The sequence below is a fragment of the Sphaeramia orbicularis genome, chromosome 16, assembly GCF_902148855.1.
Source record: "Sphaeramia orbicularis chromosome 16, fSphaOr1.1, whole genome shotgun sequence".
Taxonomy (NCBI): domain Eukaryota; kingdom Metazoa; phylum Chordata; class Actinopteri; order Kurtiformes; family Apogonidae; genus Sphaeramia; species Sphaeramia orbicularis.
In genome coordinates this window covers 37,918,983-37,934,936 of record NC_043972.1, presented here as the reverse complement: position 1 = coordinate 37,934,936, position 15,954 = coordinate 37,918,983, and the positions used below count along the sequence as shown (strand labels likewise).

General features: G+C 37.6%; 1 protein-coding gene across 6 annotated transcripts in view; it reads right to left on the bottom strand.

Moving 5' to 3' along the window:
- The window catches only part of arhgef1 (Rho guanine nucleotide exchange factor (GEF) 1), a 71,532-nt gene that overhangs the window by 6,615 nt on the left and 48,963 nt on the right, over positions 1–15,954 (bottom strand). For 4 of the 6 annotated variants that reach the window (XM_030157239.1, XM_030157235.1, XM_030157237.1 and 1 more), the window contains 18 exons: positions 14,876–15,017; positions 13,790–13,801; positions 12,861–13,025; positions 9,391–9,581; positions 9,159–9,305; positions 7,958–8,040; positions 7,520–7,645; positions 7,283–7,397; positions 6,369–6,469; positions 6,119–6,193; positions 5,931–6,006; positions 2,957–3,124; positions 2,788–2,875; positions 2,595–2,702; positions 2,455–2,507; positions 2,209–2,352; positions 1,970–2,095; positions 44–210 (listed from right to left, as the gene is read on the bottom strand). In XM_030157239.1, coding sequence (XP_030013099.1) covers positions 44–210; positions 1,970–2,095; positions 2,209–2,352; positions 2,455–2,507; positions 2,595–2,702; positions 2,788–2,875; positions 2,957–3,124; positions 5,931–6,006; positions 6,119–6,193; positions 6,369–6,469; positions 7,283–7,397; positions 7,520–7,645; positions 7,958–8,040; positions 9,159–9,305; positions 9,391–9,581; positions 12,861–13,025; positions 13,790–13,801; positions 14,876–15,017 — 2,087 coding nt within the window. The remainder of the gene's footprint in view (positions 1–43; positions 211–1,969; positions 2,096–2,208; positions 2,353–2,454; positions 2,508–2,594; positions 2,703–2,787; positions 2,876–2,956; positions 3,125–5,930; positions 6,007–6,118; positions 6,194–6,368; positions 6,470–7,282; positions 7,398–7,519; positions 7,646–7,957; positions 8,041–9,158; positions 9,306–9,390; positions 9,582–12,860; positions 13,026–13,789; positions 13,802–14,875; positions 15,018–15,954) is intronic. The other 2 variants (XM_030157236.1, XM_030157238.1) reach the window with 2 other exon arrangements.

Sequence of the window (15,954 nt, the reverse complement as noted above, 5' to 3'; positions counted from 1 at the left end):
TCTGTATTCTCATGTCTGTACATCTCTGTTCACCTCTCCTCACCTGGAGTCTCTTTAGCTGTTCCTCCAGACTGTGGAGCCTCCTACACACTTCCTCCATCCTCTCCTGGGACAACACCAGGGGCGCACTGATGCTCTCCTCGTCTCCCTTCAGCCCTGTGACGGTCTCATTATCCTCCTCTGCTCCTGTGTTTGTGCTTTGATTTTCTTCTGTGAATGGAAAGTCAGTTGGGTTTTCAGTACATTTGAAGAGTAGAAGTGGTAGATTAAGCCTTGGGCTGTTTGTTTCCATCATTTCAGTGTACTGTTGGATCTGCTAAGTGTTAGCTTAGCCGTGCAAAGTTTGTCATATTGGTCTTTTGTTTATGACATTATTCATGACGTATGCTGGTCTTGGACTGTGAGCTTGAATTCCATCTTTGCCCATTTAAGTGCTTTTTGTGTGAATTGTGCTCCGTCTTCTGAAAATTGGTTTTTTTGTGCTTTTAGCTGGCATCTTCTGGTTATGTACCATAGCAATACCATGGCAACACAGACGGAACCTTTTTACAGACGGAACTAGTTTTAAACACCAGTTAAATTATGGTTCCTATGACTTCCTGTATTTCTCTCTGTTTACGCTCATAATCTCTCACTAAAAGCTTCAATTTGTGAGGTTTGTCCAAGCTTGTGTGTTACTATGAAGTTTGTTTTTTGTCTGTTTTATCCTAGGAACAAGTCATTTGGTGCTGATAGTTACCTATAATAGTCTGTACAGTGACTTCAATATAGAGGACTTAGGTTGTTTTTTCAGTTAAACCCCTCCTCCAGTCATGACAGCTTTTTCTGTTCAACTGTTTTGAAGTTATAGCACTTTGAAATATGTTCCTTTATAAACCAATGGGGATTTGGAAAATTTCAAAAATTCATAAAAAATTCAAAAGTCAATATTTCCCAATTCTTTAATCAAACTTGGTAGACCTTACCCTAAAGATGTTCCACAACAAATATCAAGACATTCTGACTGACTGTTTCAGAGAAGAAGATTCTTGAAAAATTGTTTACAGAGGGATGGACAACGGTAAGGACTGATGTCAACTGATAAATAGTCCATCAGACCATTGGACAAAAAACCAGGATGAAATAATCTTTGCAGAAGGGGCAATGTATTCATGTTTTTTGCATTGAGTTATTTATATTCACCTTAGATAATTTCATTCTAATGAGAGATCTGCTTGCTAACAAGATGAGTGACTCGTCTAATGGTAAAACCCCTATTAACATTGAGGATGATGGTGTGTATCAGAAAGTGATCCAACAAAAATCTTCTATTACAGAATACACCATTTTAAGATAACGGTATATATCATGATACAGCAACTGTCAATTAACCAAGAATCACTTTCATATATACAAGTTTGTGTTGCCTTCATACTAATTTCCTGCCATCTGTGCACAAATGACAAACAGTAACACCATAAAGAGTGATATTTGTGTCATAACAGAAAGAAAAAGAGCCTAATAAGAAATTAAAGATGTTTTTCTGTGATTGCATTGTACAACTGTAGTGGTGTGGATATGTCACTGGATACGCATCACAGTACGTAAGCTTAATATTGAAAATATATGAATAAATTAGGTCTCTTCTGGGTTGCTTAAATGACTCTGTTTAATATTTTTCTCTACAAAATGTTATCTAATTTAAACCTTATTGGAATAATTAGACAGGATATATTACAAAAGTCAAGTCTGTGTAAATTCTCATTTGCCCATGTCATCATTCATCCATAGGTTGTTTTCAAAGTTCAACTGTGCTGGTTTTTGTTCTTCAAAAACAAGTCAACAACTTCTTGACATAGGCTTAGTTGTTACATATTTTAATGCAAATGTTTTAGATACCATAGGTTTAAGTGACATTTTTCAGGTTCTGTACAACATAAGGTGGTATTATCAATGAGTATGACTTAAAAAGGTAAAAACACTGGCTTACCTGCTGACTGACAGCTATCCATTTCCTGACCTGGCCTCTCTGATTGGTCCTCTCCGGTTTTATCTTCAGGGTGTGAGTCTTCTGAGAGACTGATGCTGCCAACTAACAGCCTTTTCAGGGACATAACTAAAGAAAAAAAACAGACAGATTCAGCAGCTTCCCTAGAAAGAAAGGCCAGCTACTGTCAAAGAATGAAAACTTAAAAAAAAAAAAAAAATCTAAGGATGACCCCAGATCACCTTCATCCAAAGCACTGTTGGCCACCTTCTCTACATCACTGTTGGAGTGGCCTATCAAGTCGAAGCCTTTGTCTGACAGGAAATCAATCAGCGAGTGCCTGGGGTCTGAAGACTTCTCATCCGTCAAGCTGTCCTTATCTCGATCTATGGACAGACACAAAGCAAAAAGTTTGACTCAAGTCCTCGGTAAATGTGTAACAATAACCATTTTGTGCCAATTCAACTGATAAAGTGTTGCCGTCTCACCACCGCTGCTTTTCAAACTGCCATTCTCCATTGGGCTCAACGGTGCAGTCAGCCTGAGAAAGAGGAAAATGGAAGAAGAAATTTGATATTTTCATATCAGTGAACTTTGGCAAGCAATGAAACATACAATTAATACTTACGTGGAAGGACTAAAAGGTGGTCCTCCACCTCCAGGAGGCAATGACAGCCTCATGGGTGCTCCGCTCTTCTTCAGATCATCCACTGCGTCCTTTATCACATCAGTCCAGCTTTTAACACAAACACACAAAACTACGGTTAAAATCCACCAGACCCAAAGCAAACTCAATCATAGTCTCTCTCTTTCACACTTACGTTTTCCTCTCACCGACGGATTGAGCTACCAGTTCATAGATCTGAGCCCCGCTGTCCCAAGTAAAGATCACATAGAAGGCCTTTCGATCTGCAAAAACACCAAGTGGGAGGTTTAGTCTGATTCAAACAATGGCCAGTGTTTGCCTTTACGTTTCTGTGTCCAACTAACCTGTGGCCACCTCACGCAGGAACACCGAGTCCAGCTTGATGATAGGGCTCAGCATCTGTTTGCCTTCCTGCGCTGCGATGTTACTCTTGCTCTGGCATTTGAGGACCATCTTATCATCTAACCTCTGTAGCAGCACCAGCAGGTCCCCGAGTAAGACACACTGCACCTCTATCAAAGCCCGAAGGAAACCCAGTGTGGGGAGGAATGGGAGAGAAATCAGATGAAATTAGAAAAAGAAAGCAAACAACAGGATGTGCTACATGTGTGCTTTCAGTTAAGAGTGCCATGGATTTATTTGAAGTGAGGTTGTGTGAGGTACTTGTCAGTGTTTTATGTTCAGTGGATTGCAATCAACATGTCAGCATTTTGGAGAAGCAGACAGGAGTAATGGTATGGAAACTGTGCACTGTCATGGCCAGGAGGAGCAGCAAATTTAGCTTTTAACCTCCTAACTAGCATTAGGGCCCTGCACTCAAATACCTTCATTAACAACTATCACTCATTTCATTTCATTTATTTGGATCTCCATTAGCTTTGGCTTAGGCCATCATTATTCTTCCTGGAGTCCACGCCCAACACAACTGTCTTTATACTGCAATACACAAAATACCAAAAACACCCCCACACAAAACAAAACAAACAACTAAAAACCATTAATCACAATTACAAAAAAAAAACCATTCTGTACATGTTATACAGGACCTCATTCAATTAACAGTACCTCCCAAAAAGTAGTTTTTAGCAAAATTTGTAAATGGTCAGATATATTTCACAGTTATATATCAATGTAATGTCAATCAAGTAAAAATTAGCAGACACCGAGCATTGATTTGCAAATAAATCCTCTTTCAGTAATTCTTTAAATCTGTATTTGTTATTTTCTTGAATGATTTGTCCCAGCAGAGCATTCCATATCACCATGGCTCTATACATCTTAGTACTTTTCATTTTCTTTGTTTTCACTTAAGGTAAAGTAAATCTTCCTTCTGTAGCATGCCTTGTTTTATATAGATGTTCAGCAGAACCGAAGGACAGACGTTCATGTAATACCCTTGGCAATTTAGTCATTGATATTTTCCTAATAAAAACAACTAATGAGGCAATACATCATTCGTATATGCAGTTAAGACGTAGAAGTTACATAAGGGTTTATTTTATTTTATTTAAGTTTATTTCTTGTTGATATTTAGCTCTCACTACACTCCATGTATGAATCCAGTAAACCATTTCCAAAGAAAAGCACATTCAGAATAATTTTACAGATACAAAAGCTGATGAATAATGGATAGAAAAGACATGTCCAGGCGAGGTGAACCTTTGACATTTTATTTATAAAATGTCATAATATCACCATTTCATCCTACTACAATTTTGTATGAATTTTGTAAGAATTATCAGATTAGTTCTTGATTTATGGCCATAAATTAATTATATGGGGCACACACTAGTGGCTTCCCTGGTGAAGCACATGTCATGATTCCAGTCTGAGGCCATTTGCTGCATGTCATTCCCCTCCTCTCTGTTACCCTGATTCCGGACTCTTTTGGTTAAGTATGTTAAATAAAGGCAAAAACCTCCTACACTCTAAAAAATAATTTAGGGCCTTAGTAAAAATCACAATAATAAAAAGGTATACTACCTTAATAAAATCTCTGAAAATCACTTAAGTGCTTATTTGAGTTGGACGTACCAAAATAAATGCTCAAAAATACAACAGTTAATTTTGACTTATATTTACATCTATTATTTAAGTTTATTTCACAAAAAGAAATGAGTATTTGAGTAACAAATAATATTCTTAAGATCCCTAATACTTTCTGTAAATACCAGTGAGAATATTTGCGTATGGAGCACTTATACCGATCAGTTTGAAGAACTATAATTACTACTCTTCATCTGTAACAACAACTTAAGAAAGTGAGTAAGTTTTGTTACGCAGAATGACATGATGTGTGCGTGCAGAGAGAGTGGATTATAACCCGAACCCGAACCTGGAGGTGCAGATTGACATGCACCAGCCAGTGCTTTGCCTTTGGCTCCTACTATAAATTGTCTGGTCAGCTGGATTAGGCAGGGGGGTCATCGAGAAAGTCATAGTCAAAACTAACCCATAACCCATATACTGACCTAAAGTACTCCTAGATTAAAGAGAAAATACAAATGGAACATATTTATTCTGATATTTGATAGTCCAGTATGAATCACATTCTGTTAAAAACATTAAGTAAATGTAGCAGATTTGTTTTGTTTAATAACAATCTAATTTTCAGTTGCATCTACCTAACATTTCAATTATATCTACTCATTTTTTTGGAGTGGTCTGAACTTTGGGTTACTATTGCATAGACTTAAAATTTTAATTATATCAACTCAGTTTTATATGTCATGGTACTCAATGTAGTTATTCAGAATATGCTTCATTTTTTTAATTACATGTACTTAATTCATGAGGTAAAGCTAAATGATTTCAGAGTTCAAATTTGCTCAGTATTTTTATGTGTAAAAATGTTACCCAGATTAAACTGAGTAGAGCCTAGTTAAAGTTCTTAGAGTGTAAAAAAAAGTGACCTTTAACCACCCACTTGTATTCTATTCATCAATCCAAGTAAATATTTGGATCCAATTTGAAGAACTTCTCTTAAGATGTTCTTTAAAAAAAAGATCCACAAGCAACAGCACAGTCTAGGAACCATAATAAGTCTATGCAAAGCCGTAAAAATATTCTAAATATTGCATACACATCATTACATGGGACTTTTTTGTGTGGTAAAAATACATTTTCTGCTGCTGTCTCCATCTGTTGCATTATCTGTGTATAATTTCTGTGCCGATACTACTGTCTGGATGCTGACAGTGATCCACGAAGGACACTAAGGAGACTTTTTGTCTGGCACTGCATTCCATCTTCTTTGTGTAAAAGAAAATCTGCCAAAAAATGTCTTTTTGTGATTTAAAATGTCTTGTATGTCATTACCAATAGCCTTTTCCTTTGTAACTCTCCAAGTCAGAGGGCCTTCAAAAAGCATCTTCTTCTGGGTCAGGTCTATGTTCTGGTGAAAACAAAAGGGAGAATAGTGAGAGACCTTATATTTCAGAGCAAAAATGTACAAGCAATCTGTACATACAACAGTGAGAGCAAACAAACGTCTGGGAGAACTTTACCTTATATTCAGTATAAAGCTCATTACTGGGTTTGAGCCCTGACGTGTCCAGTTTGCGCTGGTATTCCTTCAAAGTCTGGGAACAGAGACAGAGATTAAGGGTTCAGACAGAGGACAGACAGAATGACTCTGGAATAAAAGCGGTCTAACAACCAGAGACCTTCAGAGGTCTCAAAATTAATTCACTACATTCAATTGGTGCTCAATCACTGCACAACAGTGTGTTGAGTGATGGGTTGTGTGTTTCTCACCAATAGGTTCTCCATCACTTTGACCTCCTCATTGACATGGTTGAGGATCCTTCTGCAGCATTCTGCGCTCTGCTGAATCCTCTCCTTCTCTGTCAGGTCCTCTGTGGAGAGAAAGAAAACACACAGTTGAGGAAAATACAGCTTTTACACCAGAGCACAAACAAACGCCATAAATCATGACTGTACACAAGAACCTGTGACAGACAGTAATGGATTGATCAAATGTTTGGCTGCAGTGTTTAAGTTCGTTGTGGAAACAGACTGCATTTATTCTCTGTTCTCTTGTGCATTAGTACAAACGGTTAAAATATCATCCGTGCTTGGATGTGAAAATACAGTACTGCTCTGTGTCTCCAGAATGAATACAAAATATGCATTTCATATGTCTTTCATAATTTACAAGATTTGATAGTAGCTCGCAAAATGTACAAAAACATGCTATACTGCATTACAGGTCTACTAGTGCATAAGATTTTTTTTTTCTTTCTGAACTAACAACTGCACAAACATGGCATGTGATATTTTTTTTAACTTCAAGCTGTCAGGGTCTTCTATAATTCAGTGTTCGGCTCCATCAAAACTGACTAAATGCCTTTCCCCAAATCTAACGGTTGTGCAGTTGAATTTCTCTGCAAGTTTTATTTCTACACTTCTTGAGGAATGCTTATTTACCATCTTGCTAGCTTTTCTGAATTTTTGTACACATATGAATAAATAATAATGGTCAAAATGAAAGGGAATTTAGTTTTTTTAATTAAAAACTGAATATTTTCTTGTGGGAGGAAACCAAAACACCCCATCTGTGCACCTTAGTTTTCCACAAATGTCAAGGACACACTGTAGTTTTTATACATTAAATGTATGTTATATATACTGGTAGTGTTGCAATCAAAGTGTGTTAGATACATACACACCTGTGTTTTTGGCAATGTTCTCCAGCAGCAGCGGGTATTTGGTCAGTCTCTGCATCTCTATGGGAATGATGTCCTTAAGTTGCAGCCTACGGCATTGGGGTTTACTCTCTGCCTCCTGACAGTAACACAAACATACACATTGTCTGAATAAGTGTACTTTTATAAAACTGAGAATTCATTCATATGTGTGTTTTATTTCCAGGCACATTTAGGTGTTCAAGTATGAGTGTATAATACCAGTATGAAGGAGTTAAAGCGTGGTTCTTTCCTCTGCCTGCTCTTAATTTGGTCCAAGGCCCACGACTGGTGACTGCAGAACCGAGCTGTCAGTTTCTGAAACCACTCCCCCTCCGTGCCACCAAACTGCAACACACAGAATTAGTCAAGTCTCACAGTGATTTCAGCTCACCAGAGGTAAAAAAAAATATATATATATGAGTTTAGAAATAAGGAGATTGCAGAGAGCGACAACTGGGATCTGAGGTAATAATATGCTGTCATAGTCAATATCATCATGTTTTATTTCTAGCAAAAATATTAAAAAGCCAAAATTTGTTGATTGGTACTGACAGCAAATATCACCTGGGGTTTACCTAAACACTGCTGGATGGGGTTAAATAGTGGATACTGTGAGAATACAAAATAAAACACAAGATTAAGACAATGTTTACTCACCCTGTTGAGCACTGTGGTGCTGATGGATTTGACTATGTAGCCATCTTCCAAACGCAGTTTCTTCAGATTCTCATAGAAACAATCTAGATTCAGATCCAGAGACAAATAACATATAGTTAGATTTTGAAAACACAGCCAGCATCTTCTTCTACAGTAAAACAATGATCATAGTAGCAACTGATAAGAACTAAGACCAAATGAGATTAAATGAATACTGGGGCTACACAATAGATAGTCAAAATATCATTATTGCGATAACGGAGTGTGCATTATTCATATCGCAAGACATGCAATAATTTATTTTCTTTTTTTTTTTTCATTAACTTTCTGTTTTACACACCATGGGGTACCAGACTGGTTTTCTCTATCACTCTAACATAGTAGTTTTTCTGGCAAAAAAACTGGAGTCATGCTGCTGCTGTGGGTTGAATGCAACTTTACATGTTGTTCATGTTGAAAAGATGTGAATATTTTCAGAGCACAACTTTGAGCAAGGCCTTAACACTTATATTTAAATACAGTAGTTACCAAACCAGGCAAGCAATGGAATAGAGTTTTGTTAAACTCTTACAACGTGGCACTCTGGCACTTCTGTTATTATGAAATCCATCCATGTAATTCACACATTGTTATATGTGAATAAAATGACAAAATATTTGATGATGTTTGTGTCTGAAGGTCTATGGTAGCAGCATCACCAGGTTCTTCGACAGAATTGTGTAATTGATTGTAGTAGTACAGTAATTGGCTTAAATTATAAATGACTCAGAATTCAAACATTTGGCTCATTTTAACATTGTTAAGGAACATTTTTCTTAGTAGATGAAATTGGTATTTCTGTAGGTGAACAAGAAATATCGCAATATTATCGCTGTCGCAATGCTGTACACCCATATCGCAAATTTTGCCAGTATTGTGCAGCCCTAATGAATACCTAATATCAGTAGGTATCAAAATCATCATTTGTATGAGCAGAAATTGTTCTGGCATCTTAAATTATGGATCATTCTTAACTCTACAGATACAGGCACCAGTAGTAAATAAAACAGAATATACACTAGTACACAACAAGCACCAACTATCGACAGTGAATAAGTCATATTTTCCCAGGGTTGTATTCTGATTCATAATGGTCTTTGTCACAGGAAAAGAAACACCAGCTCCTCAGATACTGTGTCTGACTGAAGATAAAAACACTAACAGTGCATTTCAATGATCTCATCCAGGTTGGGGAAGATGGTAGCAAGTTCAGTGGAGGTCAGCAGCTCCTCTCTCTCCAAAGGCTTGGAGAAGACCATCTGAAGGACGCTTAGCATCCGCACATGAGCATGCTCTGTCGCAAACAACTCTGAGAGAAAATGGGGACAGACTAAGGGTAAGTAAAGATATTTAAAAGCGGACTGTTTATTCATCTCATCATCTCCATTCCTCACCGTTAATGACCTCCTGCCTCTTGATTTGCTTCTTACTGAGGCTGGAGAGGGCGTCAGGGGAGGCCAGCTCCCTCCAGTTGGGCGGGTCCTGCTCAAACTCCAGGAGGCGTGGCTCCATCTCCTCCACCTGTGGGGGGGGACCGGTGGGGGAGGGTCCGGGCCCATCTGGAACTGTGACCATTCCCTCAGGACTGGAGAGCAAAGGAAGCGTACGACAGACTCATTTAGATTGGCTGTTACAACTGAGTCTAAACGTTTTCCAGGAGGCTCTGGTGAACTGGTGGACACTGTTGGACATGAATGACTGTTGTTGTACCTTTTGAGCAATTGTTTGCTCAAAAGCAGCCATACCATTACTCCTGTCTGCTCCTCCAAAATGTAGCCATGTTGATTGCAATCCACTGAACATAACACTGACAAGTACCTCGCACAACCTCACTTCAAATAAATCCATCGCACTCTGCATGGACACAAGGGCTACTTTAACAGAATCAGGGTTTCTGCAGGTTTTACCAAATTACATTTCAGACATTTTAGGAAAATTATAGTAATTTCAAAGTTATTTCAGGTCCTGTCGCACTGGAGCTGAGCTTTGATAATGTTCCTGATGTGAATACGTACCAATAATGGCAATGGATGACATTTGCTGGAGGCTTTATTCAGTGACTTCAAAGTTGTTTTTTTTCTAGTGTGCACTTTATTGCCTTTATATCCTGATTTCCACAAAATCCATTCAAAATGTAGGACTTGTCAAAATACCACACCACCTTTTTAACTTTTTAAGGCCTCAAGTTCAAAATAACTGTATTTTAGACATTTTACAGACACCCTAAGAATAGATGCTTGTTAAATAGCCAGAGATTCTGGAAGATCAACTTTACTGTCTTGTACCTGCAAGCTTTGTTTTTCTAATTAACCAGGTGAATTGCTATAACTGGCTTTGAAAATTTAAAGCTACAGTACGAAGAGGTCAAAGGAAGAAACACCAGAATTTTCCTCCAGTAGCTTTCTCCTCTCTAGCCCTCAAAACAGACTCAGTATAAAGATAAATGATTCATCCTGCTTTTCCAGTGAGTTGCAGAGGTTGTGCAATAGAGATACATATTGACAGTGATTGGTCATTACGTTCTTAGACCCCGCCCCTTTGAAAAGACTCTAGACGCTTTAAAACAAGTCAGGAGGAGGTGGTTTTCAAACCTCTTGAGTTGTCATAAACTGAAAAGATATCATGAAATTTATGCCCAATGTCACCAAAATATTCTGCCTACTGAAGTTTTAATGGTTTAGGTTATTTAACATCATCTTAAGGCTTTTCCAAGTATAAAGTCTTTCCATAAAAAACAAGTGGTGCCAGGCACAACAAACCCTGCCCCTCGCACATATTGTAACTTATTGTGGCATCAATCCAGCTGACGTCATTATATCTATGCGTGTGCTGATGTCAGCATATCAATTGCCTCTATATATGTGCCAAGTCTGAAGTAAATTGAAACAAAATTTATGTTTTTATAGACATTTGAAATTTCGCCCATTATAAGTAAATGGGAGAAGAAAAAAGATTTTAAAAATCCATAAAAAATTTGAACTGTGACCTACTTATCCCAAAATGTAATCACATCTATTCTGCATCACTGGCAAACTATAAACTCAATTTGGTATGAATTCAACCAATAGTTTTGCTGCCACAGACATGTGAAATTTCGCCCATTATAAGAAAATGGGGAAAAAAAGATTTTAAAAATTCATAAAAAAATTGTAACTTTGACCTACTTTTCCCAAAATGGAATCAGATCTATTCTGGGTCACTGGCAATCTATAAACTAAATCAGGTATGAATTCAACAAATAGTTTTGCAAACAAAGAAACAAACTGAACCAAAAACAATGCCCCTTTCCTCCCCTTTGGGGGGCGGGGCAATAAAGGACAGAATAAAATGACAGCAGAAACGTATGCTTACAGCTGGGTGAATGAACCATCTCATTACACAGGAAAATACATCAGTTGAAATATAGTGACTTCTCTGAAAGCTGTTGACTTCAGTTGCCTTCCTTAGGACTAATCCTCTTGAAAGGTTCCCCTCTGACTCCTGACAAAGCACATCTTTCATTATTTACAGGATTCACTGCTGACAAACAGCAAGTCAACTAACACTTAATAAAGGGCTGGCACTTAATGTATCCCCTAAGGTCAATACTGATGTAACTCAATAATGATCCCTACTTAAAGAGCTGAGAGAGTGTCTGACCTCTCAGTGAAAAGTGGAGTGATGTTTGACTTTTACTTACTCCCTGTCATTCACAACACAGATTAACTGAGAGAAAAGATCTGTCTTACGGTCAATAGTAAGTCAGTAAAGCTGTCGGGCAGATTGATATGTTTAGTATGTCTCTGCAAAAGACTGCAGACACGTTCCCTTTGAATCTGACCTCCGTTAAAACACATTAACCTTTATTTCTTTTAACAAATAATTAAATAAGAGCCCTTGTGTAAGTTTCCCTGAAATTAAAAACGATCCGAGTTATTCAATATTGTCATTGACCTAAGGGTACTTCTGTATAAAAAAAAAAAAAAAAAAAAAAAAAGAATGAATTCAGGCTCTGAAATTAACTCTGCAGAAAAGTAAGAAATTAACATTGTTTATGTGTCTTTTCAGCTTTTACCTTGTTTTTCCATCTCATTTCGTCTTTTACTTAGTTTTTCATCTTCATTATATTTACTAAGTTGGTTTTGTCTTTTTGAATTAGAATTTGGTTCATGGCCATATTTTGATTTAATGCTGCAAAAGTCAGTGAGTAAAAATTTCAGCAGAAATTACCACAAAATGATCTTTGTTTTCATCTTGTTGAATCTTTCGTCATTTTCATTTAATTACATCTTTTACATTGCTTTCATCTTGTTATGCCTTTTACATAATTTTCTATTAGATAATTTTTGACTTAATAGATCTTTTTTCATCTTACATCTTTGACGTCATCTTTTCTTGATACGTCATTTCTACCTAGTCTCATTTTCATTTCATGTTTGTTGCGTGTCATATGCACTGATAGATACACCAAGAATAATCCTTTCTCTATATATTACTGTTCCATCCATTTTGCATGAAATAAGTCTTTATGTTGCCTTAATGCAACATAAAATTAACCAATAATTCCCCTTATATGCCCTAAAACTAAAGGTTGATTGAAAGTACTTGTCTGTTTAGAAAATGCTGGAGGAAGAATGTACAAATACTTATGTTAAAATATTGGAATTAGACTAAAAAGTTGCAGAGAGCATAAATATTCTTCTACAGATAACTCGAAAGAGATAATTCCCACCTCTGAGTATATGATGCTGTATCTGTCAAACTACTGTCATCTGCCGCAGTGTTTCTTTTTTTTAATCCAATATTTGTCGGTGTTACTACAGCCTGTCTGTCCCTGCTGTGAGCCTCTGTGTGAGGGGTTTATGGGAAGGAATGCCCATCTTACGGAGCTAGGTGCTGGGGGCTGAGCGGGGCAGGTGATGATGATGATGTGGTAGAAGGTGGTTGGAGGTCCACGTCGCTACGGGAGCGAGACTGTTTGGCTCTGGAAGAGCCACGGCGCCGAGAGGAGTGCCGGTCCACGCGAGCACTCTCACTCCGCGCCACTTTCCTAATGTGGGGAGGGAAAGATGGGTAAAAAGGGGGAGGGGGGAGGAGGTTCACAGAATGAAGGAAAAGAGCAGAAAAGACAGGTTTGTAGAAGGAAAGGTGATGAGATGGGAAAAAGGAAATGCCAAAAACAAAGTGATAAAGGGATAGCCATTAAAAAGAGGGAGAAATTGAAAAAAAAGTAAAAAGAAGTATGAAAGTCAAAGTCAGTGTAGACAGACATTAGTGTTAATTGAGGTTTGGAGAAGGAAAAATTAGTTATGGTGTATCAAGAAAGATTTACACAAGAAAAGAAAAAATAGCATTAATTAAAAGAGAAAATGAGTGATTTGGGTAAGTAAATATGCATGAAATACATGCATGCATATTTATGCACATACAGTACATATGTGATGAAATACAAAGAGTACGGTCCGTAAACTGAACGCACTTCAATACCAGGACTCAGTACAGAGACTTAGCATCAGGTTTTAGGAACCAATCACCAAAAGCCATGCACTGCTTCTGCATAGTGTCTATATCAGGAGTTTTCATTTATTTAGCTCTCATGTATTTTTTTCCCAGTAATCCTCTAATTTAACACAATGAGCAAACATCCACTAAAACAATCCAACGCTTCCCAACAGTTAGGCTAATCCAAACAGGTTAAAATACTTAGCCAGTAGTTGTGTTATGAATCAGTATGGGTGTGGTGTTGAATGTGTGTGAGTGTTTAGTATAAGGCCTGCAGCATGTCCATGACTCTGTCAAGGCGAGGACACCCACCTTGTCTTCCGTCTGTAAAAACACGGGACACCACACTGTTACACAACTATCGTACGCTATGATAACCACAACATGCAGATGCACAGTCAAAGTTGAAAAGCTAAATAATTTATGATAAAGCTAAAAGGTTTATAACCACTGTCAGTGTAGCATGCTAAAGCTCCTGGTTCAACATGGAACTGCACACAATGAGGACAGGCAGGACGAGGGACTGACCCTGGGCACGACAAGACGTAGACACCTTCAAAAGCACACAGGACGTGCAGCGAAAACACACCTTAGAATTTCTCAATAGCTAAACTTTCTTAAATTTTAACAGTAGACCATGTTGGATGTTTTTGACAAAGCTTATGGAAAACATATCTACAACATGTGTACATTCAACATAAAATCCCCAAGTTAAACATCTGCAGAAGCTCATCAATAATCATTGCCATATAACAACAACAACTATGCAAATCCCTTAGACTAGCAGATGTAAGCAGTGTAATAACCAACATTTACCTGAATCCATAAAAAACAAGAGCCAGAATTTGCACAGATGACACCTATTTGCAACAAGAACTGCACACAAGCTTTTCTGTAAACATCAGGAAATGCACATAGACACACAAAAGACCATGAATGGAACACTGATGTCCAGAAAAGATGCATGCTGTTGTGAGCAGGAAAGAGAGAAAAGATGTTTTAAAAAAAAAAAAAGGAGAGAGAGAGAGATGCAGGAGTGGGAGGGAAGGCAGGGGGTTGGAAGGGAAAACTGGATTCCGAGTTCACCTGGTCAGGATCCTTCACAAAACTCCAGGTTCTGTTAGCTAGCGAGCAAACGGGCAGCATGACAAAAGCTTGCACACAGCAGGGACAGACCGCTGAGGGAGTCTTACCACGCTCCCTCAACCTGAACACCGCACGCTTTCATGAGCCCTCAAACTGACGTGGGACACTGGATTTATAACAGTCTTTATACAGAACACAGTCTAAGTATAATCTGATTGTAATCTCTGCCTCCCTAATCCTCTAACTGCTTGTTCTCTCTTATTGAGTCTGCACTTATAAGATGAGCTCGCTGCTCGCCTCTTCTGTCCTCACCTGTCTTTCTCCAGATTCTCCTCTGTGGGGGTGTCGCTCGGTGAGAGGGTCTCCCCTATGGTCAGACCACCACCCTGTCCGACGGGTGACATCTCAGCCCCGTCTGGCAGGATGGGAGGCTCTAAGTGTTTGCTTGAGAGACCTGGAAAAAATAAATAATAAGTGAGTGAACAAATGAAACTGTTTTGTGTAAAGTCATTTATACAGTTGTGCATTTGTAACACAGGGAAAACGGAAAATGCTTCTCATGTTGTAGCATCTATGAAGAAATAATGGAGCATTAGTTAAATAAATAGCTCATATCTCTAAAACACAAACAAATGAAATATTTTCTCTCTCTCTCTCTTTTTTTTTAACAACTGTCGATATATCAAAGATACTAAATATCTAAGGATTGTTAACTATCCTGAAGTGCATATTATTTGTGTGGCCAGAATATCTCATTTTGTATCATTTCTGCCATTAGGGGTCTTTCATGAAAACAATAAAAGACACAATAAAGCAGGGATGTCAAACTCATATTCTTTCAGGGGCCACATTCAGCTCAATTTGATCTCCAGTGGGTCAGACAAGTACAACAATAGTATAACAACCTATAAATAATGACAACTTCCTTTGTGTTTTAGTGCAAAAAAACCCCCCAAAACATTAAATTATGAAAATATTTATGTTTACAAACTATCCAGGCAAAAAAAGTTGCGAATAACCTGAAAAAAATCAAATTTGTTAAGAAAAGTAAGTGCAATTTTAACAATATTATGCCTTAACTTATCATTTATACATGTGCATTATGGATCAGATCTACAAAGGCACAAAACATTTAGTAACAGGCAGAATATTTTTGAAATTACACTTAATTTTCTTTATATTTGTTCAGGTTATTCACATTTTCTTGTTAAAGGAAAGTTTGTAAATGTAAATATTTTCATAATTTTTTGCACTAAAACAAACAAAAAACTTGGAGTTGTCATTATTTAAAGGCATAATGTAGTGTTATTTTTGTCACATTAAACCAAGGACAAAATTCAGTCATTATTTACAGGTTAATGCGTTATTATTTGATCATATTGGTCTGTATG